The sequence below is a fragment of the Python bivittatus genome, unplaced genomic scaffold (genome assembly GCF_059951505.1).
Source record: "Python bivittatus isolate LINGU-HERP-01145 unplaced genomic scaffold, Pbiv_v1 ctg000670_np1212, whole genome shotgun sequence".
Taxonomy (NCBI): domain Eukaryota; kingdom Metazoa; phylum Chordata; class Lepidosauria; order Squamata; family Pythonidae; genus Python; species Python bivittatus.
The window spans coordinates 2,243,433-2,271,213 of record NW_028277094.1 but is presented as its reverse complement, the minus strand read 5'-3'; the positions used below and the strand labels follow the sequence as shown (position 1 = coordinate 2,271,213).

Here is a 27,781-nt window from a genome sequence, read left to right as displayed (position 1 = left end):
CCGGGCCTCGACTGAAGCGTTCCTGGGTTCCGCCGGCGCCACTGTACCAGGTCGGTTCCGGCCGGGGGCGGGGGAGTTGGGCAGCGCGACCTGTGTACGTCCGGCCGTGGGGCGAGGGAGACGTGTCCGTGGCCGAGGGGGCAGAGGGGCGTCCGCTGGGCCGCCCGACGTGCTTTGGTTACCCTTCAGCCTGGGGAGGGTGTGTGTGTGTGGCTGACGAAGGGGAAAGCGGGCCGGTCTGCCTGGAAAGGAAGGCAGTTGGTTCAGCCCCTACGTGGGAAAGAGGGCTGGTCTGTGCGTCGCCATGGCGACGCCCCCGGGATGTACTTGGGGGGCAGCGGAAAGGACGAAGGCCCTGGGCTGAGAGAAGCTCTCCAAGGCTACAGTGGCAGGCGGCAGTTCAACAGGCAGAGCCCCTTCTCTGATAGGGGAGGTCGAACCTGTTGAGTTTCTGCCTGACGGGCTAATCAAGTCCAGGCCCTTTTTTTTTTTTAGAGGGGAAGAGCTCCGATGAATTTAGTCAGGGGCTGGGAGCCAGGATCTGGAGAAAGAGGCGAGGGGGACTAAGGGAGGACCCCCATGGTTGTGTTCACATGGCACACGGAATCTGATTAGTAGAGGAACCTGCTCTCTAGGTTGGCAGCATTCTGTACGTTCAACTTGAACCTAACCAAAGTGCCTGGGTTTGGTCAGTAGGTTAAGTCACACACAAAAGAAACCCAACCAGTGTTAATACTAACCAACGTTGGGGGATAGAATCGCTGGGCCTTTAACTAGCTGGATGTACGTGTGTTATGTGAACACCACTGTCTCTAGACTGCTGCTGGACCAGCTAGGTCTGCCATCCCCTTTCCTCTTTATCTGTGTATGATAAACAGGAAACCAAGCCCAGCAGGTGTAGTTTCATCTTAAGATGAAGATACGGTGACGGGAAAGGTTTTGTCTCTTGGGTTTCTGTTGAAATGTGGGAATGTGTGGAACCTCGTTCCCTCTGGCTTCCAAAATCCGAAGGGAATTGCAATTGCTGGTTGCATCCATAGCTCAGAGGCACAAAGTGATCTTTTTTCTTGTCCAAAACTCAAGGAACTCAGGACAAGGAATAGCAGCTCTGGAATGTTGCACTTTTTTCTGGCCTGATACCAACTTTGCAGAATTGCAAAAAAGAGAGAGGGCTGCAAAAAGAAAACCCATGGTTCTGATTTGACTTATAAAATGTAATAGCACAGGAGCTACAGACTCCACCTTTTGGTGCAGTTTGGAGTTGTTGACTTCTTCCACTACCTCAGATCTCTGCCTTGTTCTTTTTCTTGTAAAGATATCTTCTATTTGTAATTTTCATTTTTTTTTTTCCAATTCTCACTGATGGCAAGAAAAAGTAGTAAATACTCTCAGGACCAGAGAAACGGTTAGGAGGCTGCAAGAATCTTGGCATTCTAAAGCTGAACTTTAGAACAGCTACTTGGAAACAGACATCATGCTCACAGGAGGCTTGCTAAGCCTGTAGAGTGGTGGCTCTGGGTTACGCATGTTGCAGCCATGATGTATGACTTAATCATGCTGCTTATGACAGATCCGCCTTTTGATTCAGTTCTGCTACCATCTCTGTGCTCAGCCTTCTTGTGTTCCATGTCAAGCCAGATTCAGCAGTTAAGAAGAAAAAAGCTGGGGGAAAATGAACTGCTGTCTCCAGATCTGGAGGTGGTAGGCAGTATTACAGAACAATTCATCAGGTTGGAATAGCACAGCTACTCCGCTGGTCATATTTTCCTACTGCTCCTTTGCTGTGCACAAATAGGAAACCTATTAGGCTTCAGCGAATGTTCTTTGTTTTCTAAGCAAATTGCTTGCGTCAGAATTAATGGTATTAATAGAACACGAGGGGGATGTTGCAGCGATACAGGGATAGTGCTCTTGATTCTTACTGTGTGGATAGGAGACTTCTTGAAAGAACCCAGGTGCAGCTTGGGATAGGTTTAAAAAAAAAAGCATAGGCAAACTTCTCCCCTCTGAGTCACCCTCAAATGTAGCTCCATGGTGAGAGGTGCCCTTTGTCATTAGGGCACCGAGTGCTGCCAAAATACATGCATGGGTCCTTTTTCTTCTAAGTAACTGCTGGCTTTTTGAATTTGCAGAAATACGTTGACTCTGCTGGTATCTGAGTGCAGGCCAGCCTTGCTGAAGAGGTGTGTGTGTGTGTGTGTGTGTGTGTGTGTGAGTATGTGAGAAATGGGGGCATCTTATATGGAGTACACCTTTCTTTGGGGAAATTTCTTGTGTAGTGTGGATTTGCTCTTAGGCTGTGTAATTTGAACGGCTCTTGATCCATTTGGCATGTTTAGTCATTTGATCCCAAGAGGTTCTGGAGGAATGCTGAGGCCCAGAAGAGCACCTTGTACCTTGGCCTGCTCTGTATTCCTTGGCAGTGATCAAATGCAAAGTATTTTTTCAGAAGTTTGCCACCAAAGTGGTTAACCACATGGCCTTCTTTTCTGTTGCTGCACAAAATCTTTTGATGTGTGTTTCTTCCCTCTAGCAGGTTAGAACACCCCTGTTTTTAGCTGTTCAGTCCAACAATAGTGTGTTAGATTAAAAAGTACTTTAGAAATAAATATATATTCCTTTAATAACTTTTCTTACCCCTATGCTTACACTACTGAAATTTTTTTCCTGATCTGTCCTGTATATGAAACCAGAATGCTAAAAAGAATTTCATTTAAAGTACAATTTGCTTTTCTGCATCTTGGTTTTTTTAAATTTGCCAAAAAGAGGGGCTAAGTTCAAAAGTTTGTCCTTATACTGAAAGAGCTATGGGACATCCATGTGACTAATGCAATTAGGATCCTAAATAAACTTCATTTTGCTGAGCTTTGCCAACTCTTCAGCAGCTCAGTTTTGCCCCAAAGTGGCAAAATAATGCTCCTTTTGAGAGAAAGAGATTTTGTCCCCCCTGCTGTCCCTAGTTCCATATATCTACTTTACTCAGCACTTAAAGTAATAGCAGCAGAGAGTATATTGCCCAAAATCATCAGTTGTACCTACTCTTGATTTCAGATTTTGTAGAACTCTTTTGTTTTATCCTCCTAGAAAGGTCTAGAAAATGGTTGTGGGGAGATCAACTGAAAGAAGAGAAGGAGAAAGAAGTAATGGATGGGAAGGCAAGTTGGAGCAATGTTGGATGAGGAAGTTAACTATGAAGTGATCTGGAGGCCCCATTCAGACTACAGACCACTAGTTCACTTGGATTGCTGTTTCTCAACCTCAGCAACTTTGAGATGTGTGGACTTCAGCTCCCAGCTGGCTGGGGAATTCTGGGAGTTGAAGTCCACATATCGTAAGGTTGCTGTGGTTGAGAAACATTGACTTGGATGATGATGCGGTCCTATCTATTGATCAAGGCCACTGATGGGTCACATCATAAATGACCACAGCACCTTTCTTCCTGAAAGACCTTTCTAGTGGAATCCACTCTACCTTGAGGGTGTCTTAAGGAACAGTGGCTGGCATATATTTCTTAAATTTGCCCCTTTTTCCTTGCCTTTTTTTTTTTTTTAACATGCCTTTCACAGTGCTGGGATGCTGCATGCCACCTGGCCTCCCTCCCCAGCGCCGGTTCTTTGCAGGACTAACAGTTAATTCCGTATCTTTGCTCAGAGGTAAAGGTGGACGTGTAGAAATGGGAACCAAGGGCGGGCCTTCCTAGCAAGATAGCAGGGCATGGCAGAAGGCGAGGAAGGTAGCGACGCCCAAGTCCCACCCGTCCGCCTCTGGGTACGACGGATGGGCGTCTATTGCGATGAGAACCAGGCAACATGGCTGGTGGCACCAGAAGAGGTAAGCGAGAACGCTCCCGGGACTTCCCCCCTCCGCCCAGGCTGATGAGACTGATTTTGGCCTGAGCCTGTCATCCCCCTGTTTTGTGCTTCTCCCTCCTCTAGGAAGGAGGGACGCTGAAAGCCCGGATCAGAAGAATCCCTGTCCCCCTGGGTGAAGCAGTGCGCCCCAGCCGCCTTCCTGCTTCTCAGCTGCCCCACATGTGGCAGCTTTCAGAGGGGCAGCAATACCGGGACAGTAACTCCCGCATCTGGGGCATTGAACACCACCTAATGGTAGGTTGCATCCACCGAACGAAACCTTGCTCGGTAGAGCATTTGTGGAAATCTGGCCCTGATGATCCACCATGTGCTGGGATGCAATAAACGCTTCTTTGGGTCCTTGCAGATCATGGGAGTGGAAGAGCTGCTGTTGAAACTCCTGATAAGCAATTAGATCTGGTGAGATTCTTTCTCCTCTCGTTCCTCCCCCCCCCACCTTCCTTGCGTTCATATTTTTATTTTTCGCTTTATTTTACTCATGGTGGTTCTTTCATGCTGGTTTTTGTCTTTCAGGAGCTGCAACTCTAGGATGGTGTCCTGTTTGTTTTTTATGTGTTAACTCCTAGCACTAAAAATGCCGCTGCCCCTGAGGCAGAGCATGGCGAGCAACTCTCTTAACAGCCCACAACAGCATCACCCAAGAGCTTAGGACAGGCAGTCAAGAAGAGTACCATGGCCAGTTGAAATCAGAGGGGCAGTTTTAGGTAGGCAGACTGGACCTGCCCCTACCCCGCTGGAAAGCTGGTCAGAATACCATGAGTAAGAGTCGAGTAACAAGCAATGGCCCTAGCCCTCCTGCTCGTGGAGCTTCCGGAAGCATGGGGGCGTGGGGGAGGCCAAGACAGAAGGCCTGGGCCTGAGCCAGTCAGGCAGGTCATACCTTCTTCCTGAACAAACTGCCTTGAAAAATACTGTGCTCTTTTAACAACCAAGGATGTTGTGTGTTTGGTTTTCCATCTTACTAATTTCTGGCAGCATCACCAGGGGTTACGTTGTTTCCTACATGTTTTTACAAGGCCAGTGACTCAGAGGGGAGAATCTAGTCTTCAGAAAACAGTATGTTAGGGGTCCTCCCTCCCTCCCTCCCTCCCTCCCTCCCTCCCTCCCTCCCTCCCTCCCTCCCTCCCTCCCTCCCTCCCTCCCTCCCTCCCTCCCTCCCTCCCTCCCTCCCTTCCTTCCTTCCTTCCTTCCTTCCTTCCTTCCTTCCTTCCTTCCTTCCTTCCTTCCTTCCTTCCTTCCTTCCTTCCTTCCTTCCTTCCTTCCTTCCTTCCTTCCTTCCTTAGGTTTCACTGTTCATGTACAAGGAACTATCATTCTTATTCGAGTTCCCAGGGAACATTGTTTCTTTAACACATGCAGTCCTTTAAGCGCATTAGTTTTCATCCTTTAAGTGCATTAGTTATGCAACAACTTTGTTTTACGGTGTTTGTAATAAGGGAAGGCTGTCTGAGGTACCAAAGTGTCTTTCTAAGTGTCATTCCAAAATTTAGGATGGAGCCTGTAGCTTATCAGTCGGCAAATCCCAGGACCCACTCAAGGAGAGATCAGCTCTCTCTGGTTGGGTTTACTCATCATGCTAAGCCATAGCAGTTTGTTTGGTTCTGACTTAGTCTATGATATGAAGTTAATTATTGTAATGGTGGTTTATGGCTCTGTGGCATGACTCCATCAGAGACCTTTTTGGCAAACTGGGTTTAAGTAAACCAGGCTTAGCACATTGTAATCCTTCTAGAACTTTCTCCATCCAATGTTATCTCTTGCTTGGCAAGCTCTGGGGAAGGCAGAACTCATCTGGGCCGCGCCAGTTCTCTCAGGTGGAAAGTGGGAGTTTGACAGGGCACCCTTTTCATTGGCCAAGAAAATGGACTTAAACAGGATGAAGAAAATCCTTGACTGGCTGGATCCTATCCTACCAAATTCTGGAATGGGGAGGATGAAGCTTCTTTTGGATAGGGCCTTAGGAACTTTGGCCCTCTGTTTTACCAGGATAATATTTTCCTTTCTGATTTTTGTTTTAGTTCTCTGGTTATGGCTGCAAAAGATCCCTGTAAGAAATATGCCTGTGAAATCCAGAAATGTTTGCAAGGTAAGCGGCTTCTCTTGGTTTTGTTGTACAGTATTTGAATTACTGTTAAGTAAATAGATACCTTTTCCCTGCTCTTCAAAGCATTTTTTTTTTAGAAAATACAGGTTAAACATAACCAAAATACTAATACTAATAATAATACTAATTTAAAAAAAAGGTGGAGGACAGAGAAGTCTAATGATAAAACTCATACTTAGTAGAAATGATTTAGATCAAGACGGGCTATCCATGGACTGTACATGAGCTCCCAGCAATCCATTTGCAGCCCTTAGAGCTTGCTGAGCTGGTAGGGCTGGACGTAATTGCTTCTGGGATAAATAAGATTTCCTTCCAAGTTTAGCTATCTGTGTTCATCCTAAACTAGTGGAGGAAGTTGTTTTTGCTGTGTCTTTCCACCTTGCACTCTTTCCTTGATGACCTACTGTATTTTAATAATGCTGAAGCTCTTCAGGAGAACAAAATGCTACAGGCCTCTGATCTGATCTATATTTGGGTGAGTTTCTGATGCTCTGTGAGCAACCGCCTCTTCTTTGCTTTGAGTTGCCAAAAGGCAACTGGTAGAGCTGCATCCTGATTCAGCTGCAAGGGGAATTTTCCTCTTAGCATTCTGTTTGAATTGGGCTTGTTATTAGATGAAGAAATAGCTCACTGGAAAAGTCTGAGAGGAGGCTTATTCGTACTTTGCCTGAAACAAGAGATCTTAGTGTAATTAAAACAACAAACACACACCTTAAAACACCTTAAAACTACTTCCTTGCAGTAAGACAAACTGAACTGTTTAATTAAAAAAAATGGAGAGAAAAAAGTCTCACTGTGCCAAAGGACATTGCCACGATGTCCTGAAATATTTTGTTTTGCTGCTATCCTGGCTCTTCATTAATTTTTAGTAAATGCCAACTTAAATGATAGCCTGTAATGAAAGTCTCCATCCTAACATCAAGTATTGTATATCATCGCTAAAATTTGAACGAATCAAGTATTTTGTAGGGACGGAGTGTATGTTTCATCTGAATTTACATCAGTTTGCAGCATTTGTATATGTATAATTGACGCACATGGGAGTCTTTTAAAGTAAACCCTCGACTGGATGAAAAAATTCTCAGTGAAAAGGATATCGATCCATTAAATGAGGGCAAAGCAAGGCTGCAGGTCCCATCAGCTGCCTTCCTTTAAAAGGAGGCCAGTTACACTCAGGTTTTATTGTACTTGAAATTTTGTTAATAATTTTATTGAAGTTTTTAATAAACATAGTAAAAACTAATATAAACTAAACTAGAAGGAAAAAAACAAAAGTTCAGAGGGTGCAGAAAAAAGAGGAAAAAAAAAGCAGAAGAGAAAAGAAAAAAAGGCAGCAAAGTCATGAAAAAGCGGTTTCCAACCTTCATCACAATGAGCATAAGCTAATATACTAACTTTTCACCCCCCTTTAAAGCTACAAATAAACTCCTCCCATAGCCTAACTTTTATCTATACGCAATCCAGAAATCATCATCTTTTCAATCCTAGTTCAGAAAAAAGCCCACTGGGAGTTACCAGAAGTATCAGACAAATAGTTTATCCCTGGTAAGATAGTCGAGCACTATATTCCTTCTTTTCGCTCTGCACAATCTTGACCTTTAGGCATCGTCCAGGATTTCTTGTCGCGGCTGTTCCATGTCCAGATCCCTTCCTTGATTTGTCTTTTGCATTCCCATTTTGATAATCTGAGTTTTGTTTTCTTCCATGCCTTCAAACTCTGTAATGTCTACGTCAGGTAAAAGTTTTTTAAAGTTTTTCTCATCGTCTTCTAAAAGTTTATCCATCCTTTCTGAGATATTAGTTATGAATATTTCAGTCCTTGTTTCAAAAAACTCTTTAAGAAAGGGTATAGCCAGTTTAGCCATTTTAACTCTTTTCTGCCTGGTCCTTTAGTTCCCTCTAGTGTCCATTTGCAACCTTCATCAAGCCTCAGTTCTTAATATGGGTTCAACTCCATTTCAGTAATTTCCCACGAGTCTATTATTTAATTATAGGTTTGTTTTTCAAACCTTACAGCAAAAATAACCAATATTCCAAATCTCTCTGGTCTTCCAATCTGCTTAAAATTTTCTTAAATCAACCCCCCCCATTTTTTTTTAGCTTTTTGCCAATTGTATATTATTTTAAATTCTTAAGCCTCTGTTTAAAATTTCTTAAATCTGAAGAAGGTAAAACTCACCAGGTGTTAAATTAAGCTCGCCCTTTAGAAGGTCTCTAATATCCATCAATTTAAGCAGTTAAATTGAACATCTCCAAATGTGATTAGAAAGTGAGTTCCGCTGGCTTAGTGTCCTTATGAAAGGCTCTGCTGCTGCGGAGATCAAAGGTGTTGTCTCCCTTGGCTTCTGGTGCTCTAACCTGTGGGAGACCGCCCTTTTATGGTCTCCTCGCGAGGAGCTGCCATTCAGAGCACTCGTGGGTGATCTCCCAATCTCTTCTTCTCTGGAGATATTCGAAGGACCGATCTAATCGCCAGTCTTGTGTTCTTCACCACAGTCGTTATCTCTGCTTGTTCACAGAGACATCTTCAGTCGGCCATGACTTACACGGGAAGCCCTGGTTTTATTGTACTTGAAAGTGATCAGGTGCTTTTCTAAGACATCCAAGATTGGAAAAAAAAAACTAGGGGAAATTTGAAGTCTTGTTTCCTTAATTTCTGTAGATTAAAGATTTTGTTTCTCTAAGCTCAGAAGAGGAAGAGCAAAGAGCTCTGTTTGTGCAAACGAAAGCAAGGGGTCCTCCTTTTAAAGCAGGAGTAGTATTCTAGGGGCCACATTCTTAAATGGAAAGAGTCTTAGCTGCAGCAGGTATAGATCAAATACATAGCAGGGACAAGACAATTTGATTTCATTGACATTACATTTGCATTGAATTAAAATTAAAAATATATTAATATTATACTGTAGTCATGTACTTAATTTTTTTTTCTTCTTGCCCTGTTGAAAAATCACAATTTGATTACAACTTCTGGAGATCTTACAACTTTTATGGAGATTATGTGGAGTGCTTTGGTTTCTGGTTATATGCTTATTTTAAAGGGGGCTCGGCCTGCCCACCTTCCATTCTGCAGCCTGTTCACCATTTGCTCTCTTCTTTAATTTCAGCAAACAACTACTTGGAATCTAAGTGTGAAGCTGTCTTCCAGGAGATGAGACGGTGTTGTGCCCAGTATCCCAAGGGCATATCCCTCTCTTGTTCAGGCTTTAAGGTGGAGGAGAAAGAGAAGCAGGTATCAGATTCCAATTGATCTCACACCCTACAGCCCTGAGGAAGCCCGTTCTCTGGGAGGGGAGAGCAGCCTTACCTGCCGTCTACGTAGCTACCGCGCTATACCTCATTTGTTCTCCTTGCATTGGAGAGGTACTCCCAAGATGCAAGCCAGCTCCTCTTCCAGACACTCACGGAAACCAGAAGACAACAGCCAGTCTGTCAAAGAGTAGAGCTCCTAGCACTTTTGCTGTCAAACTATGTTACTGCTGTAGCCTTATTGTAAAGTAGATCGGAGTAGAATAACTTGGTTTGTGAATGTTCCGTGTCATCTGTTCTATTGTCCAGAATAGCAATATTCTACTGGAAGGTGAAATCCAGCCTTTTTGCTGGACATCAGGTTTCAGACAATCTCGTTGTGTGGTACGTAAGCTAGTCCTTTGTTAAACTGCAAAAACTACTCTTGCAAAGTCATTGTTTCTCACTCTGTTCAGAAGTTGTCCTTTTCCGCTACGTAGGCATAGAAGGTTGGCAACTAAAGCCCACAGAGGCAGCTTTTTAGCTCAGCAGCAGGTTACCTGATGTGCCTCAGTTTCCTCATTGGCGAAGTAAGATCAACCACTGGTTCTTTGGACTTTGATTCAGTAGCAGTCAAATCCAATTGCACAATACTGATTTATGTAATGCTGTGGTAGAAGCAGCTGATTTCAGGGATAGCTACATCATGTGCTGTGACCTCCTTTCCCTCTTTGTAAAGCAATAGACACTTTGTGGAAAGCCAGAGTTGCAAGTGGTGTTTTTAAAATCCGATGTTTTGCTATTCATGTGGATGAAACTCCATTTCTGAATGGAATGGGGATGTGAGTGTAGCGCCCCTTTCCTCTTCACCCCCACCCCCAATTTAGACTTAGTTAAATGTTTCCCAAGGGATTTTGAGCACTCTTTACTACTCTTGCTATTCTATATCTAGTACCTCCTCAGTATTGAAATCATGTCAAGACAACTAGTGTTCACATCATAAGCAGCCATTAGCAAAGCTAGTGGAACAATCTGTGTTAAGATTCTCTTAAAAGGCCCTGCTGCTATTCAATAGATATGTGATCCATATAAGGATACGATCATGTTATCTTAGTATCTAGGGTCCGAGAGAACAAACTTCTTTTCTTGGCCACGGATAGGATTATGCTGAAGGTAGGACAAAGCAACTTTCTCATTTCATAGCAAAGTCTAGAAGGCCACAGAGAAGGGCTATTAGCATAGTTGGCAAAGTCTGAATTCTTGCCGCGAGAATCCCTTATTCAAATCCGATGACCGTCATGAGCACATTCAGTAGCCTAGGTCAAACCACAAAGCAAATATGTATTTTACGTCTGCAACTTTCTTGCAATAAGATGCTCAAGGTTTTCAGAATGGTTATAAGATGGCAGGGAGGGTCTATAGCTCAGCAGGAGAGTGCCTGTTTTTGAGATGTGAGGCTCTGAGCTTATCCTCTAGCCTTTCCAAATAAAACTGAAAATGCTCTAGTATGACATCCTGTAATCCTGTTGTCAGCCCAGTATAAACCAGATATAGGCATATGTCCTAACTAGCACGGCCAGAATCATGGGAGTTACAGTTCAACGTTTGCTAAAAGGCCACAGATAGATAATACTGAGATGGAGAGACCAACGGTCTGAGTTGACTGGTATTTTCCAGGTTCGGGAAAAGAGTTATCCGTGGTAGAACACTGTTACAGATATAGTCTAGTCTTAATAAAAGTGTGTGTGTGTGTGTGTGTGTTGCAAATTATAGGAAAGAAATCTGTATATGAAATACGAGAGACCCATTATTTAGTAGAACAAATCAGAGTAGTCAATCTGATGCCTTCCAATTGCTTGGGAGGCAGTAATTCCAAAACTCTTGGCAGTAATTCCAAAAATCTTTGATCATATAAACTAGTCAGCAAAACATGTGGAAAGCATCAGGTTGCCCACTATTCACTAAACATCAATGGCCTCATCAGACTAATCATTTTGAATAATTACAATCATAGCCCTTTTCCATGTTTCAATTCTTCTAGGCTTAACTGGAAGAGTACATTAACCTCACACTTGCAAGAGATTTTCCATTATGAGGAAAAGATTTGATGGCATATAGATTTAATAAATAAAAGAGAGACTCCAAAAAACCATTTACTTTTAATTCTCACTTCAAAACATTTGAATACTGTATAAAAACCTAGAACCATAGTATTCCAAGAGCTGATAGGATTTGAATTCAGTTTTGCAACTGTGACCCATCCAGTTAAATTAAAAGTGACCTAATTTCTATCACGTTTCAAATTCAATTTCCAAAGGTGCCTCAGGGTATATATATACGGCACCCGATTGCAACGCCATAAAGCGACTGTGCCTGTTCATCATACAGTAGTAGCTGCGTGACTCTGGGAAAAAGATGCATCTGTTTTAAGATGTTGCAGACAAGTGGGATGTTCATACTCCTGCATATTCTGAAGACTGAACCCAAAGTGCTGCATAAAAGATTTGTCAGTTGAATGTCTTCTATTTAAATGCTTTTCAAAGATTATTTTTTTCCTGCACTCATTCTGCTTTTTCCCCAAAGGATGATATTATTCTCTTTTGTTTCCAAATAGGTCAGTTGGCTTATTCAAGCTCCCTCTTGTGTTTAAATACTTCTTAGCATGGAAAGTATTTTAGGCATCTCCTAGTAGATAATAAACCCCTTGAAACAGGCCTTTGGCTCAATGAGATTAACTGAAGTTCCAAGGACCCTTCTGAGATTGTTAAAACCTGTCTTGCAAGAGCTCAGAATCCTACTGCCCAAGGATTACAGTGACCATCAATTTCCTTTGGGGAGCAGAAATGACAAGAGCACATGATATGAATACATACAGCCCCACATTAGACCCCTAAACTGCTCAGCTACTAGAAAAGGCCACTGTTCAAGACCAGTGTTTCTCAAACTTGGTAACTTTAAGACATGTGGACTTCGACTCCCAGAATTCCCCACCCAGCATGCTGGGTGAGGAATTCTGGAAGTTGAAGGCCACATGTCTTAAAAATTGCCAAGTTTGAGAAACGCTGTCATAGATGATGCAGTTCTAAGGCTCTGAACATCTTTCCCCATTATCCATGTGTGGTGGGGCTGCTAGAATTGCACTGTAGCACTGCTCAAAGGGCCACAGCCTGTTGTTCACAGATACAGTGAACCTTCACAGAAACATAGGAGACAAAAGCGGTATAGTGCTTTTCTCTATCAACTCTGCTTCTTCAGAGACTTAAGCCTTCCACTAGCAGTCAATTCTTTTAAAAATCAATATGTTTCATAGCATGCTTTTGTTTTTATACTGGGAATAAAATGCTGGCTGGGGAATTCTGGGAGTTGAAGTCCACCTGTCTGAAAAGTTGCCAGGTTTGAGAAACACCGTAATCAAGACCATGACGAGCCACTGCCAGTCAGAGATGACGATACTTGGTTAAGATGAATCAGTAGCTCAGCTAAATATACTGCAGCAGAAGCATTTTCCCCCCTAGATTTGGAAGCTAATAGAATCATCACCCAAAACCGACTAAAAGTATTCATGGCCTCGCCTTCTGGTTTTGTGGCTTTTAGAAACCGAAGGGCAGCACAAGCAGCAACTAAATACTTAAGATAAGTTCTTTCACCAACTGATTTCAAAACCGAACGACAGAGGCTGTTTCTACTCAGCAAGGGAAAGTTTTACTCTCAGCAACAACAATGAACAAACTGAGCTGGAATTCCAAGGCAACTAAGTTCCCGATTGCTCAACTTGCATGAGAAAGGGAAAAAATATCTGTCAGTTGATGCCGAGCAGGTGCCTCCCAATGACTTCTTGGTAGTCCACCAAAAGTAGAGGTTTTCTCAGCTTTACAATTAATGAACCCAACTCTGACAGAGATCAGTTAGAGCTTCCCTTTCTTTCACAACTCTTGGCAACAGACCCAGCAGTTTCCCATCCACACAAAGAGAAGGCTGCTGAACAGCAACAGCGACTGCTCGTGCCGTCAGCTTTCCCTAACCCAAGATCCTTCAGACGTGACTGTCCAGATTTCCCATTACCCCATCAGTAAGGCTGAAGCCCACCAATCTGGGGAATGCTATTGGTCTGCACTAAGAATGCAGTTTTCCTGTTGCCTTGTTTCTTTACAGGTCAGGGGATCGGCGATTTGTTGTGAAAGCAAGTCGGCTTTCAAAGTCTGGAGCCTCCATTTTGTCAGAGTATCAAACTAGCTGCTTTCCTCCGATAGTCCCATGAGGGTGGAGTTTTGCAAGGCGAAACACACAAGTCCCATACATTCCTAGAAACACTCTTAGGACTGTGTAAGCTTTCATGGCACAGCGTTCTACCTACGACCAATGAAAGAGGTTCCAGATCAAGAAAGTTTCTGCTATCCAAGAACGTATGCGTTTATAGGTACTTTAAAAACAAAACAAAACACAGCTCTACAAGCTAATGCTGTTATCCCAGAGATAAGATGGCAAGAACTTCAGGAGAAAATGCACACAAAGCGTTGCAGCTTTCTGCTCAATATCTAATTCCTATCAAGGGAAACAAACTTCAGGCAATGCAGCCCAGAATTTTGCTCCCTTTATTCTGGGCCCAAGTTAATCCTCCTACTCAGAGCCCGGGGATAAGCAGACCTACCCAGCTCCCCCTTCGCCCTCCACCCCACCGCCGAGGAGTTCAGATGAGGCCGTCCCTATAATTCCATTCCCATGATTCACTGGCAGTTGCTACCAAGGCTTGAATTTATCTAAAACTGGCACCGACTCCAGACTCTGATCCTGCAGCCGTTCCTCCGCGGAGAACCAAGCTTTACTTCGACTGTCCCTGTAGGGCTGCAACGAAAGACGTTTTCCTTGAGAGCCAGCACTGCCAGCTTTTCCAGGCCTCTGGTCAGACCAAGTGGACTACAGAGAATCCCACGCAGCAGTCAGAGTTTCCACAGATTATTCCAGTAATCCTGTGGTATAAATAGCAGCTTCGACAAGACCAAGAGGCTGTTTCTCTCAGGCACTGGTGTTTTTAGGACGGAGGGCAATTTTGGATGCCAGTTCCTGCATTTCAGGACATGCTCTTGTCCCGCCCTGTTGAGCTGTTTTCTTGTTCTGCTTGGAAGTGCAGGCGGTACTCTGGATGCACAACGAGAAGATGCACACGAAAGGCAGATACTCTGGGTCCTTCCATAGTATTCTGTGGAGGTTATGCCAATAACAGAGAAAAAAAATGTATGGGAGGGGAGGGAAGTTCTACAAAGCCTGCCACTTCAGGCAGGGATAGAATACATCCTTCAGATGAATCCAACTTTCCTGCTGTATTAAGTGAAAGAGGCGGAATCAGTGGAGGGAAAAAAGGCTAGCTGTGGTATTTCTGGAGGCCATTTGGCAGGTGTAAAGAGAATGGCAAGTCAGGAGGCAGAAGGCTTTAGCAGACGAATCAGGCAGTGGAGGAGACCAAGCAGGAGATGGCCGGAACACCAGCATATGGGAAGGCAGAACGGGCAGCGTTCCTAGGAAGCCATGCCGAGCAGGAACCCACCGACAAAGCCTCCGGACAGGAGAACGTTCTTCTTCAGAAAAGAGATTGCCTGGATTGAGAAAGGAAAAGCTTATGGTGGCTGGGCTTGGGCTCTCCTTACTTCTGCTGCCAGAGCTATTAAAAGTCCCCCCAAATCAGTATTCCTTTGGAACAGCAGTGAGACAAAATGACACACTGAGCAAAGCGAGCCATTGGCCCAGAAGGGCCCAGAGGCAGCGCTCAGGAAAGCTCTCCTGCTGTTCAGAAACGTCCAACTTAGAAAATGCCTAGCTCCTTTGCAGCTGGGAGCCTTTAGGTAAGCTGCAATGAGATTTCTTTGGCTCGCATTTAGCATGTTGGGTGAACCTGGCTATTCTGGTTCACAAATTGTGATTTACAATTGAGCAGTTTCTGCACAACCAACCATTTGTGGTTTACTCCAAAATCTGTGGCTAAGTAAGTCGAACTTTAATGTGTGTGAGCAATGTCTAATAACTGATGGATCAGCCCATGGAAGACTTATGGAACAGGTGGAGTAAAGATCCCAAAAGCACACAAAGGGTAACTTTATTGAGCAAGATTAATGGCAGTTACCTAATCTAATGGATTCCTCAGATTGTGATCTATCAGACCAAGTGCAATCTAGCAGACATGCATTGTGGCTGTCCAGAGATCTGTCAAAGTTGCTTTAATAGTACAGTGGTGCAGCCATATGCACACAGATCCGGGAAGGAGAGTTTTTGAAACTCTGTTAAACTTATTTGAGGACTTTCACTGACATATCTGGGTGTCTTGCCTTTAGGCTAGAGAAAATTGTGCCAGGGATTTTTAACAATTGTGCAGCTGAGATGCTTAGCTAGGAAGTAAAAGACAGTCCTGGGAGAACTGTGGATTGCCAACCCAAATTCTTTGTCTCTCCTGCTCTATTGCATAATTATTCTATTTTTCCTACTCGCACCCTAGCAATCAGCCCCCCAGACACATCTTTTAACATGCTTGGCCAGCAGTCTCACCTCATCCATTTGGTTCTTCATTTCTGGGGCCAGCTTGCTGGAGGTGCTACCAGAAAACTTCAGGTGCTTCTTGGCTTTGCTTACATCTCGCTCAACCATCTTCCAGTCAATTTTGATGTATCCTGTGTGGTTTGCAAGCTGGAGCAGGGAAAGGTTTCATGAAGCAAGAGCCTGCATATAAAACCAGGTCTTCCTGGACAATCTGCTCATTTCCCCCCTGACTGACAAAGAAAAGCATACGAGGTCCAGGGTAACTACTGTTCAACTGGGCTCCTGTACAGAAGGCATAGGACTAGTTCAAGGCCCATTTCCTTATGCTACTCACTAACAGGAAAAATGGCAATCCAACACAACGAACTTTTAGAAGTCCTAAAAGCTATTTTTGGAAAAAGCCAGCACAAGTGAAACAAATGCAGCCAGGGCTTGCACCCAGCCAGCAAGGTTTAGCAACTGCCTAGTTTCCAAAGATGAAGGGCCCACTGAGCCAGTGAATCACTAATTTGCTCTTAGCAGTTGGAAAGATCTGCAGAGAAGGTTGAACCAAGATTATAGAAGCCACTGGGGTTGCAAAGAAGATCCCTGTGCCTATATGCATGGATGCATGCCAAATTTAAAATAGAAGAGCTGTTCCTATGAGGTTGATCTTCAAAACAGAAGCTAGTTTTGTTTTAACTGTTAATCTTAAGTGGCTGTTGATGCTGTGACTATTTTCTACACTGGAAACCACAGAGCCCACGTTATACACAAGAATGTTAAAAATAAATTAAAAAAAAAAAAGGAACTCCCAGCTGAGAGATAAATAGGCTTGTTTGGGTTTTATTTTTATTGAAATCCTGCATCTTAGCATCTATGACAAGTAGTATCCAGGCAGGATCTAAATCAGAGTTATAATAATGCAGCTCCCTGCACCTCCATATGGAAGAAAACAGTACCCATGTAATTTCAGCTCCTTCATATATTACTTTTATTTCAGTCAACTTTTCCTTGAAATTTATGGCAGCCTGTAGAAGTCTCCCTCTTCCCATTCTACCCTGCTATCAATCCTGTAAAGAACATCTTCGGCAGAGAGACAATGACTGGTTAGGTCACCCTGTGGGATTCATAGCTCATGGAATTTCAGCTCCGTTCCTATTTTCATTTATTTACAAGCAGAGTCTTGTCTACTCCTACGACTCTAGATGGCTTATGATATACAGACCTAAAAACAGCCCAGCGTAAAAATACTACCTCTTGCTGTCCTAATTAAAATCTTTCTATGGAAGAGAAATATCTTCAGTATATTGATGATCTAACCCCAAACTGACAGGTGATCTACTCGAGTGGGGAAGATATTAATTAAACAGGACGAAGGAGAGGACTTAGCCCTGGGGCACCGCCCGCTGGTGTGCTGAAGGGCTCGACCTCTTTTCCCCCAATACCAACTGGAACTTCCTGCTCAGGAAGGAGCAGAACTACTGCAGAACAGGATCTCAAATGTGGAGTCCTTGGGGTTCTCTGAGCTTGGTTCTTTTCTTGCAAACGTTTCATTACCCAGCTAGGTAACATCTTCAGGGCTAAAATGGGCTGGGGTTTGCTCTCTATTTATGTGCTGTGGCCTGCCTTGCCAGTGCTGGTAAGGGTGGGGGTTTTGTTTTGCTCCTCTGGCAGCCCCAAAGGATGCCATCATCCATACCCAATCAAACTACAAAATTGGTAGGGGTATGAAAGACCCAAACTCTTCTAATGTTATTGGACTACAGGGAATGGTCAAGGTTCCCCGTTCCTGATCTCTACAAGCAAAGATGTCCCACTGGTAGCAGCAAGGCATCTGATGAGACCCAGCAGTTTGATGCTGCCCCTGACCGGAATATGCCCATAGTCTAAAAAGGTTCTGTGTTACAAGGGCATGTGTGTGTCTGAGTGTGTCAGATCGGAATGTGCTACACGGCCAAGTCAAAAAGCAAGAGACCTAAGGGCCCCATTAAACTAAAATCTGTGAGATAAAACATGAGTGTGGAGCTCTTGCTGAAGACAGATGAGATTCCCCCTTGGGCTGCTGACCACTCCCAAGCCCATGGCGAACATGAACCAACCTGAAGCAGAAAGAAGCCACCTCCCACTGCAGTCGCTGCCAGTTTGCCAACCTTCTGGAAGATGAAGCCAGTGCACCTGCCAATCAAAAGAGGGGGTGTCAAGTAAAACAAGGCTACATGAGAGACAATCTGGTGTAATGGTTAAGGCACCCGGCTAGAAACCAGGAAACCATGAGTTCTAATCCCACCTTAGGCACGAAGCCAGCTTGGGCCAGTCCTCCTCTCTCAGCCCTAGGAAGGAGGAGGCCAGGGCAAACCGCATCTGAAAAACCTCGCCAAGAAAGCTGCAGGGACTAGTCCAGGCAGTGGGCAGGAGTCAAAAACAAAACAAAAGAAGAACAACCAACTCATGGCTTAAAGCATTACCAAGGGGTCTGTCTGTAAAAAAGTGAATGTTTGAAACCCAAGGACTATGGCGCTGCTTGACCCATCACACCCTCCCCTCACCCACCATCCAATCCAAGCACAACCAGCACACAGAACAGCCTCACCATCCCGTGACGCCTCCAATTGCCAGCTGGGTGACCACGTTGTACTTCTCCTCGCTGGAAGTTGAACTTGGCGCGAATAGTTTGCGCCACCACGGTAGGTTCTTTGTGTATTCAGCCAGGTCCAGCACATCTTCGTCACTACTCTGCCTCCCTACAAATCAGTGTAAAATCATAAGGGAAGAAAGAAAATAATGTCCGTGATTTACAGGACAGTGACCTCACCGGTGGAAGCCTACTCTGAAATTTAAAGAGCAGCAGTAATGCAAAAGAAAGTGAAACGGCAGAAATGTACTTTCACAGATGGAATTCCCACCTTGGTCTCGTCCATGAGTCTGTTACCTGTAATTTACAGAGTAAATGAAAAATGACATCCTTTACAAAAAAATGGTTGGGACTCAGGCAGCACACACACTGAATAAATAATAACCGAATCACAAACAAGCCAAGCATATTTTAGCCTAGCATTTGTATGAACTCAGCCTGTGTGAACATTTCAGTGTTTCACGAGAACCAGAAAATGTGGTTCATTAAAAAAAACAAAAAACAAATCTATGCTGTTGTATAAACACAGTAAACCAATCAAACTATGACTGAACAGAATGCGTGAACCCAGCCTCCACTTGGGTTTCTGTGGTCCCCTTTTTATGTGAGTCTTTATAATAAATATAGAAACTTGTCCCTAAAAATAAAAATCTAAGCATCCTTCAAATGCTAGATGTTCCCATCTCTTTAAAGATCTTTCAATTCTTCAGCATGACGTTTTATCCAGGATTTGACAAAAATGTCATTGGAAACGGTTCTCTCCTGGGTCAGAGCACTGCTCCACCCGAGCCAGAATTTCCATTGTGGACATGCTAGAAACTGAACATGGAGCTGAACCTGCCAGATTCAGCTGTTCTGCTGAAGTATGAGCTTGTCCAGTGAAGTCTGCCTGAAGATCCCAGCCCTAGTTATTGTTATTCACCACCCAGATGCCTTGAACAACTCCTATAATCTCCGGTTATTACCGAAATAGCTACACTAGCTGAGGACCACGGTGGAAACTGCAGATTAATGTGCATGGAGAATATCAGATTAGAGCTGGACCATAAAAAAGGCCGAGTGCCGAAGAATTGATGCCTTTGAACTGTGGTGCTGGAGAAGACTCTTGAGAGTCCCCTGGACTGCTAGGAGGTCAAACCAGTCAATCTTAAAGGAAATCAACCCTGATTGCTCATTGGAAGGATCGATAATGAAGCTCAAGCTCAGATATTTTGGTCACCTAATGCGAAGAGAGATCTCTTTGGAGAAGACCCTGATGCTGGGAAAGATTGAAGGCAAAAGGAGAAGAGGACGGCAGAGGATGAGATGGTTAGATAGCATCACTGAAGCAATGAGCATGAAACTGAGCAAACTCAGGGAGGCAGTGAAGGACAGGAAGGCCTGGCGCAATATGGTTCATGGGGTCACAAAGAGTCGGACACGACTTAACGACTGAACAACAACAACAACGTTTTGAAAACCAGGTTTCAAATGTTTATGGTAGTTTATAAAGACATGTTCATTGCTATAGTTCATTGCTTGGGTAGAGCAGACTAACCATTCTTAGAACTCTCTACAACCTTATTATGTGAGGCTGTCTGTAAATACGTGAGATTAATAGAGATGTATGTGGACAGAGGAGCTTGTAGAACTGTGCAGACTCCTCTAAAAGGCACTTTTCATTTCTAACATTGTGCATCCATTTCTGTTAAACATGCACAATTATTATCTAATAACAACAATGCCTACAACTGTATTGGGTGCAAAGCCCAGCTATGTTATAGACAGGTACAGAAAAGAACTTTTCATCCCAACTTCCTTCTAGGAGGCGTTAGCTCGTAACAAAATCAATGATAAGCCACGGTGATCGATGACGGAAAAATCCAAAATCACTGATCAGGACCAACCAAATAGTTCAAGAGTGCACAAACGTTTGTGTTCTCCAGAACTTTTCGTAAGATAAATGAGCCATTTTGAAGAATTTGGCAGGTTGCAGATTCTTTTGTTCTATTTTGGTCAGTCCTAATACAATAAAAGGTATGGATTTTGGACTGCTTCCCACAGTCCATTTTCAAGCTGCAGAACCAGGAGGAGGCGTATTGAGGTCCTCTGCTTTCATCCGGCAAGTGAGCTGATGGCTAACAGGACTGAATTATAAGACAATTCTTCAAGGACAGGACCCTTTAGTGCACCCAAGTGCTGCGTAACTGATACCCAAGATGCAGCTACGTCAGACGCCCAATTTATACATGCAAATGAGTAACTTCTGATAATTGGACACACTCTCTCAGCTCAACATACTTGGCAGGACTGTGTGAGCAACCCTCTTGAACCCCTCTCCCAAAGCAAAATGTAAGTATAAATAAGTGACATGAGTTTCTGAAAAGAACATTAGGGGGGAAGGACAGAAACATCTCGTCAGAAACGGCTTCTGTACCACAAATGAAAATATACAGAGTTTTATTTTTGCTGTGCATGCTCCAAGGAGGGGCATGGAGTGAAATAAAAGCGAAGTGAGGGATTTTGTTATTTCCAGCTACAGATCTGGTAGCTGAGTTGAAACCGACTGAGAAAGAACAGGACTTTAGGGCTGGGATCCCCATGGGTGGGACTGATTAAGGGGGGGGCAATTTCTCCTTCTTCCAAAACTCCATTTTGGACATGGCAAATCCACAGGCAGGGCATCACAGCTCTGGGTCGACGCCACTGATATTAAAAATGCAGGACCTGTATAAAGGAAGCCCAGAACTCCTAGGCATCACAGAAGAGCACAAGGAAGGGGTGTGTAAATGTAAGCCTAGGAGCACAACTGTATGTATCAGTCTTTCTCAAACTTGGCAACTTTAAGACATGCGGGTTTCAACTCCCAGAATTCCCCAGCCAGGAATTCTGGGAGTTGAAGTCCACCTGTCTTAAAGTTGCCAGGTCTGAGAAACACTGGTATGTGTACATACATACATACATACATACATAAAGGTGAGATGATCATCATCATCATCATTTCGATACCTCTAGGACCATACATGGAAATGGATTTACTCCTCCAGCTTTCACGAGAACTTCCCTCCCCCCCGCCATTCTCCTAACAACCCTGTAAGGTAGGACCAGCCCACGGGGGTAGAGGTGTGCGTCATCCCCCAGAGGACAGGGATGATGGGTGCTACAGTCCAAGAAGCGTGGAAGGCACCAGCCACGCCCACACACCTTCAAAGAGCGCTTCCTAAGGCGGGGGGAGACAGGCCCGAGGGGGCGGAGCCAGCTGACCGACCCTCCTCCCCCGCCCGCGGTGACGTCACTCCCGCGGCCCCTTCCAAGCGGCGGGGGAGGGGGCGGCCAGGGGCCCTCACCTGGCATGATGGTGTAGAGCCGGCGCTGCTGCTGCCGCGCCCGCTTCCTGCGCTTGGCCTCCTGCTCGAGGCGGATGAGGGAGGAGCACGAGTGCGCGCCGCTGGCGTAGGGCGGCTCCTCCTCCTCCTCCTCCCCGGGGTAGGCGGAGCCCTCCATCGCGCTCCGGAAGGCGCATGCGCGCTCTTGCCGCGCGGGGAGGGCCCTGGGGAGCCGCGCCTCCCGAGGGCCCGCGGCCTCGCGCTTTGTTGATCACCTAGGCGACGGCCTCGTGGGCGGGGCTGAAGGCGGCTCTGTCTGTGGGAGGTGCTGGTGGCGTCATCGGGCTAGGCTCCGCCCCCGATGCTACGAAAGAAGGACCGAACTCGGAGGGCGCGGCAGGGAGGCGGCGTACAGTTGCCGGATCTTGGCGTGTTAACGCCTCTGAGCACGTGCAGAGTTTTTCCTATTCACCCTACCGTGCCGCTGAACGTCATTCTTGTTATGGTGCTGTTGAGGCCCTACAACGCTGCGGGAACCACAGGGCAGCCTCTCTGAGATAACGTGGCTCCGGGCACGTGCAGAGTTTTTTTTAAGTACGGCACGTGTAGAATTATTTATGCCACGCGTAGAACGATCTAGGCAAGCCAGCTTTATCAAGGGCCCCAGCCGGATCGAAATAACATCCCCAAATAACATCTGCCAGCGCTCTTCGAGATCGTCGGAATGCAAAAACTCAAGGTTCGTCTCCGAGCCGGGAATAAATGCGCGGGCGGCTGCCTGAAGGAGAGGGGAAGCTTTATTTCCGAGCGCCCGATGCACCAGACCAGCAGCTGTCGGGGCGGCCGCCTCGGGGCTTTTATAGGGAAGACCCTTAAAACCTTTTAAAACTTAAAACCTTTTTAAAAATTAAAAAAAATTAATTAAAAATCTTAAAAACGCAGGGAAGCCGCCCCATAGGATTCCTTAGGGAAGGCAATCAGCCGGGATTCCAGGAGGGGCGCTGGCCGCTGGACTGGCCGGGGAGCGATGGGCCGACCGGGTCAGGCACGCCGCTGAGCTGCGGTCTCCTGCGCCTGCTTCTCGGCTATTGCCTGACTGGAGTGCAGGTCTCTTCGGAAGAAATCTTTCCTGACTCGACTTCTGGGTGTAAGGAATGCTGGCCCTTCCTGCCAGGTCTTTCCTTATTTAATTTTGGGCTAGGGTGGAGGGCCCTTGATTCTTTCTGCGACCGCTGAATCTTTTGAGGTGAGCCCATTCTTACTATAATTTAGCCCGAGGCCTTGATTGCTGTTAAGATAAAGAATGGGAGGGTGAGACCAATGGGAAACTTTGGCTTCCTGCTGACCTGGGGCGGAGAATTTGATTTCCTTCTCACAAGAGTAAATAAGACGAAGCAACATTCTCTGAAAAAGCAATTTATTGCGACATGATGACATCTGCAAGTCCTGGCCTGTGCAACACAAAAGGTTTTAATATTGTACACTGCTAGAAAGGAAGAGTTGCTTTTGATTTAGACCTTCCTGCTCTGCATATCTACAGGGACACCCAGCTGAGTATGGGAATTGTTAAACAGGTTTATAGCATAGGGACTGGTTAGTTCAAGGGAGGCAGTGCACTTGAGGTTGGCTTATTCAACAGGCTGTAAAACAAGCCACGATTTGGTGCAACGGATGAACCAGAGTCTCCAGGAAACTAACCGCAAATAAACAGAATTCTGGGCGTCGAGGTCCACACAGATTAAAGCATGCTTGCTGGGGAATTCTGGGAGTTGGAGTCCACACATCTTAAAGTGGCTGAGGTTGAGAGACATTGACTCAGATGATGATGTGGTCCTACCTATTGATCAAGGCCACGGATGGGTCACATCATAACTGACCACCGCACCTTTCTTCCTGAAAGACCTTTCCAGTGGAATCCACTTTATCTTGAGGATCTCCAAAGGGACAGCAGCCAGCATACATTTCTTAAATTCTCCCCTCTTTCCTTGCTTTGAGGTTGAAAAACAATGGGCCAGAACTGAATATCCACTCAGGAAAACGACAGATCCGGTTGCTTCACCTCTCCAGGGCTGAAGATTGCAGTAGGCTGTGATGCCACAGGAGACCCAGTAATCAGATGTAGCTGTTGGTTTTATCGGACAGATCCTACACCAACTACTGAGCAGCCTGTTCACATCAGGATCTGGAGTTCTTTTCTCAACCGCTTTCAGAAACAAGAAATTCACGGTTAAAAGAGAGATCCCTTGGTCGAAGAACTTGTTCTCCTTGGAAATGGCTTAGGAGAATTGGGCCAGAGAGGAAGACATTCAACCTTTTGAAAATAATTAGGGTTAGTGCAGAGTGCAGCAGAAGGTAAACAGGGATCCCCAAATTTCACAATAGCAAGTAAAAGGACATCTCAGATGTCTCCTGAGAAAAACAGGCTTCACCTGATAGACTCAACAAAGTTTCACCAGCCTTGTGATTAAAGTTTCTGGCCATGAAGAAGCTTTGGAGAATGTAGGAATCTTCTGCCTGTCTAGCTCAGTGTGGTTTAAAAACTAAATCCAACCAAAGGGTCAGATTCTGCTCCCCATACCCTCAACGGTTTGAATGATGTCGTGGGGGAAAGGGGATGGGGAGAGAAAATCCTCCATACCACAAAATAACCTCTCAAACCTGAAACCCCACCCATACTAACTCCAGTCCTCCCTTGGCAGAGAAGGATATTCTTCTACCAGGTTGGAGGGAGATAGTAAGGATGTCACCTCACCTTCTCCATGAAGGAAGGCATTGCAGAAGGAGGCTGAGAGCTATCCCTTTGGACTTCTCTACAGAGGAAATCTCTCAAAACATCACTGCATTCACGTCTTCCTCTTGGGCTTTTCGCTCAAGCTGGCTGGGGAATTCTGGGAGTTGAAGTCCACTCATCTTAAAGCGGCCAAGTTTGGACAACACTGCTCTATGGAGTGGTGGCTCTGAGAAGAAGGGACCCGCCGGAGGTCCTGCAGGTTGGGTGGGGACACCTGCAGATCACATCCAGCCCAAAGGTTACCTGTCCATTACTCTCTAGAGCAGTGTTTCCCAACCTTGGGAACTTTAAGATGGGTGGACTTCAACTCCCAGAATTAGCCCCTTGTGCAAAAATAATATTAAGTTCTACTACTACTACATTTTTCAACCTTGGGAACTTTAAGATGTGTGGACTTCAACTCCCAGAATTGCCCAGCCAGCCATGAAGTCCACACATCTTAAAGTTCCCAAGATTGAAAAATACTGCTCTAGAGCTACCAGATCTACACCGCAAAACCTCAGATGAACAGTAGATGGAAGCAAAGGGATACAGAATATTCCTTTTGCTGCCAGCAAGTCGTCATGAATATTTTTGAAATCCATTCCTACATTTTTCAGAACTGTACCATCTCTTCCAGGACTTAGGGAGTCAACATCATGTACAAACTTTTCGGAAATGCCAGGGTAGGAACCATCGACTTTCTTCTGGCAAAGTCAGGGCATCACCATTAAGTGATAGCCTCTTCCTGGGTGTGCTCATCAGGTAATTCGTCTTGGAAGGAGAAAACAAACAACCCGCGATTGCCAATGAACAAGTGTTGAGAGCTCATCCAGACTTGCTGGATTGAAAATACCTCAAAAATATAGATACGTATGAGTGTGATTAAAATCAAAACGTTTGTGCCTACTTCCCTTAGCTATTATCTAGCAGTTGAATGGAAGGAACTTCAGCAAGGTCTACTTTGGCTTAAAAAAAGGAAGAAGTAGACCCTCCCCCCCCCCCCAAATCCCAACAACTGGACCCTGTAGCAAACACTTATGCTTAGAATTCAACAATCTTTAGCCATTAAATCTAGAGATTTAAATTAAATTAATTTAAAATAAGATAATATCAAGATAAATTAAAACTAAACAGAGATCACCTTTCTATGCATACCCCCACTGCTCTTTACCCAAACTTTATTCATTCACCCAACAAATTTGAGGAGATGGGATGGGAGGGTCAATTGGCAGGTCATTTGGATGTCTACAACTGCATCCAGAGTTATCTTTTGTTGTCCCTGATCTAGATGTTCCAGCACATTGAGCAGCTAGATTTAACTGTGCTAACAATCAAAGCTTGCCTGCAGTGGTCCAGCATGGACCATTTCTCAGATAATCTGGCTCTCTTATGACTACATAGCAACGCATCAGCTCTAGCCATAAACCACCCGAGACCAGGTTTCCATTCCTAGACTTAGGGCTACCCACAGAAGGTGCTGAGAGCCAGCCTATTCTGGTTGCTGGATGTACATGCCCAATGAAAAACTACCAGTATAGGGAGCATTGTACATCATCCTTCTCGCCTGGGACCCATTTGGTACAACAGTGCCTCATGCACATAGTTCAAGAGAGGAAGCATTAAGGCACCTAAGGGCTGGCAGCCGCAGATGATGAGGGTGCGTCTTCCTTCCGGCTGCAAGAAGGGGTGCAAGATCACTGGGCCAAGGCTGGCCTGCACAGCACTTCCTCTGCTGTGGGGAGCAATGATAGAAACCAAGGGCTGGTTCTTAAACTACGCCCGCTGCCACATTTCCCAGGCGCGCTCTTAACTGCAGCACTCCCAGGGACAAGCCCGTGCTTGTGAAGCATGCTTGGAGAATGTGCATTTTTAGGCATCCGCGGAGAGCTTCTGGCCAGTTCGGCAGGGTGGGGGTGGGGGACAACTAACCTCACGGAGACCACAAACCTTGAGTGCAGAAAAAGCCAGGAAGAGAGACTTTCAGATGGTGAAGCCCTCACTGGAGGAGGCGCTCCTCTTGCGCAGCCTGTTCGGTGGCTTCCTGCCAGTTTCAACCAGAGGAACTGCAGACCATCCCTGTATGTGCCACGAGAAGGGGACGCAGAGGAGCAGCCCGAAGGCTTGTGCTGATCCCGTCCTGGCCGTTGTCATCCTGCTCTGACTCTTGTGACCAGAATGTCAGGACAGACCCAGGGTATTAGTAGGTCTGCCAAAAGCTTGTGAATTCCCCTATCTTGGTTAGAGCATTTCTATTCTTCTTACTCATCTTACTGGGGACAGCCCCTACTACTCACAACTGCTAGCAGAGCATTTCTAAGGCACCTCAAGGTGTCATCTTCAAAACAGACCAACCGAAAGAAACTAGTGGAGTTTCTCTCCTCTCTCATTTTCTGGAAACGAGCCCGCTTCGTCCAGGCATCTCGTGTTGCCTGGGGATTTTCACGGTCCTGCAGATAAGGGTGGCTTAAAAGAGTTTTTCTTCTCGCAGCATCCGAAGAAGCCCGTTGGATATTGGCTTCAAGGGCAAGACCAGATCGGATGTCACAGTCTGTGAGCCATCCTGAACCACCGGGTTTTAGGGACACAGCTTTAACTGCAAGCCTTGCCACGATTTAGTCTATAACTTACCTTTAAGCCATTTCTGTAGCTTTCCTTACTACCCGGTTTGCGGGGGGACAAATCATATTCTATCCTGACATATATGATTCTGAAGTGCCTATTAGAGCAGGCAAACTGAAACTGCCTGGCGACTCCAGAGGGACCGACACACAAACCAGGTTATTGTCTTTTCTGTAGTGTGAAGGGAATCAATATATGGGTACAGTAAAGGACACTGTTTACATCAGGACGTGCTAACATGAGTAGAAAGGGCAGCCTTGGAATCTCTTTCGAAGAGCAGAGGGTAGAGGTGCTGGGTCAGCCCACAGCAAGATCACCCCATGTTGTTAACAGATCCTACATTCCCACAGTAAATTACGTTTCATAAGCCGAGTGTTCTCAGCTGCTATGTTATTTTATGTTAATGATGTCTTGTATTTTTTTTAAATACATTTTTATTCTGTTTTTAACCCTTAGACACCCAGAGTAATGCGTCTGAGATGGGTGGCCATGTAATTTTATTAAATAAATAAATAAATAAAATTTAGACTGCTTTTGACTTATACGCATCATTTCAGAGGGTATATAACCTGTAACCTTGGGGGCTTGGGGGCTCTTCTTGCGAGGAGCCAAGTGATCTCGGTAGTTGTGCATGCTAATAAAAGATATTTGGTTGCATTTATCAGCAAACCTTTTGGTTCTTTTACTTAAGTGGGCATTTTCCCCACCACACTGGGAACATTCCAGTTTTGCTCCAGTAAAGTG

General features: G+C 45.1%; 2 protein-coding genes across 2 annotated transcripts; one reads left to right on the top strand and one right to left on the bottom strand.

Moving 5' to 3' along the window:
• Positions 1-206: 206 nt before the first annotated feature.
• MTCP1 (mature T cell proliferation 1) lies at positions 207-4,575 on the top strand. The gene is made up of 4 exons (XM_007433336.4): positions 207-3,831; positions 3,936-4,106; positions 4,219-4,271; positions 4,386-4,575. The coding sequence occupies exons 1-3, from the start codon at positions 3,715-3,717 to the stop codon at positions 4,264-4,266; spliced, it is 336 nt and encodes a 111-aa protein (XP_007433398.1). The 5' UTR covers positions 207-3,714; the 3' UTR covers positions 4,267-4,271; positions 4,386-4,575.
• Positions 4,576-11,341: 6,766 nt separating this feature from the next.
• Positions 11,342-21,838, bottom strand: FUNDC2 (FUN14 domain containing 2). Its single transcript, XM_007433344.3, has 5 exons — positions 21,667-21,838; positions 18,299-18,449; positions 17,808-17,883; positions 15,736-15,873; positions 11,342-14,792 (listed from the first exon to the last, which is right to left on the bottom strand). Exons 1-5 carry the CDS (start codon positions 21,821-21,823, stop codon positions 14,715-14,717), a joined length of 600 nt encoding a protein of 199 aa, XP_007433406.1. The 5' UTR covers positions 21,824-21,838; the 3' UTR covers positions 11,342-14,714.
• Between the last annotated feature and the right edge of the window lie 5,943 nt (positions 21,839-27,781).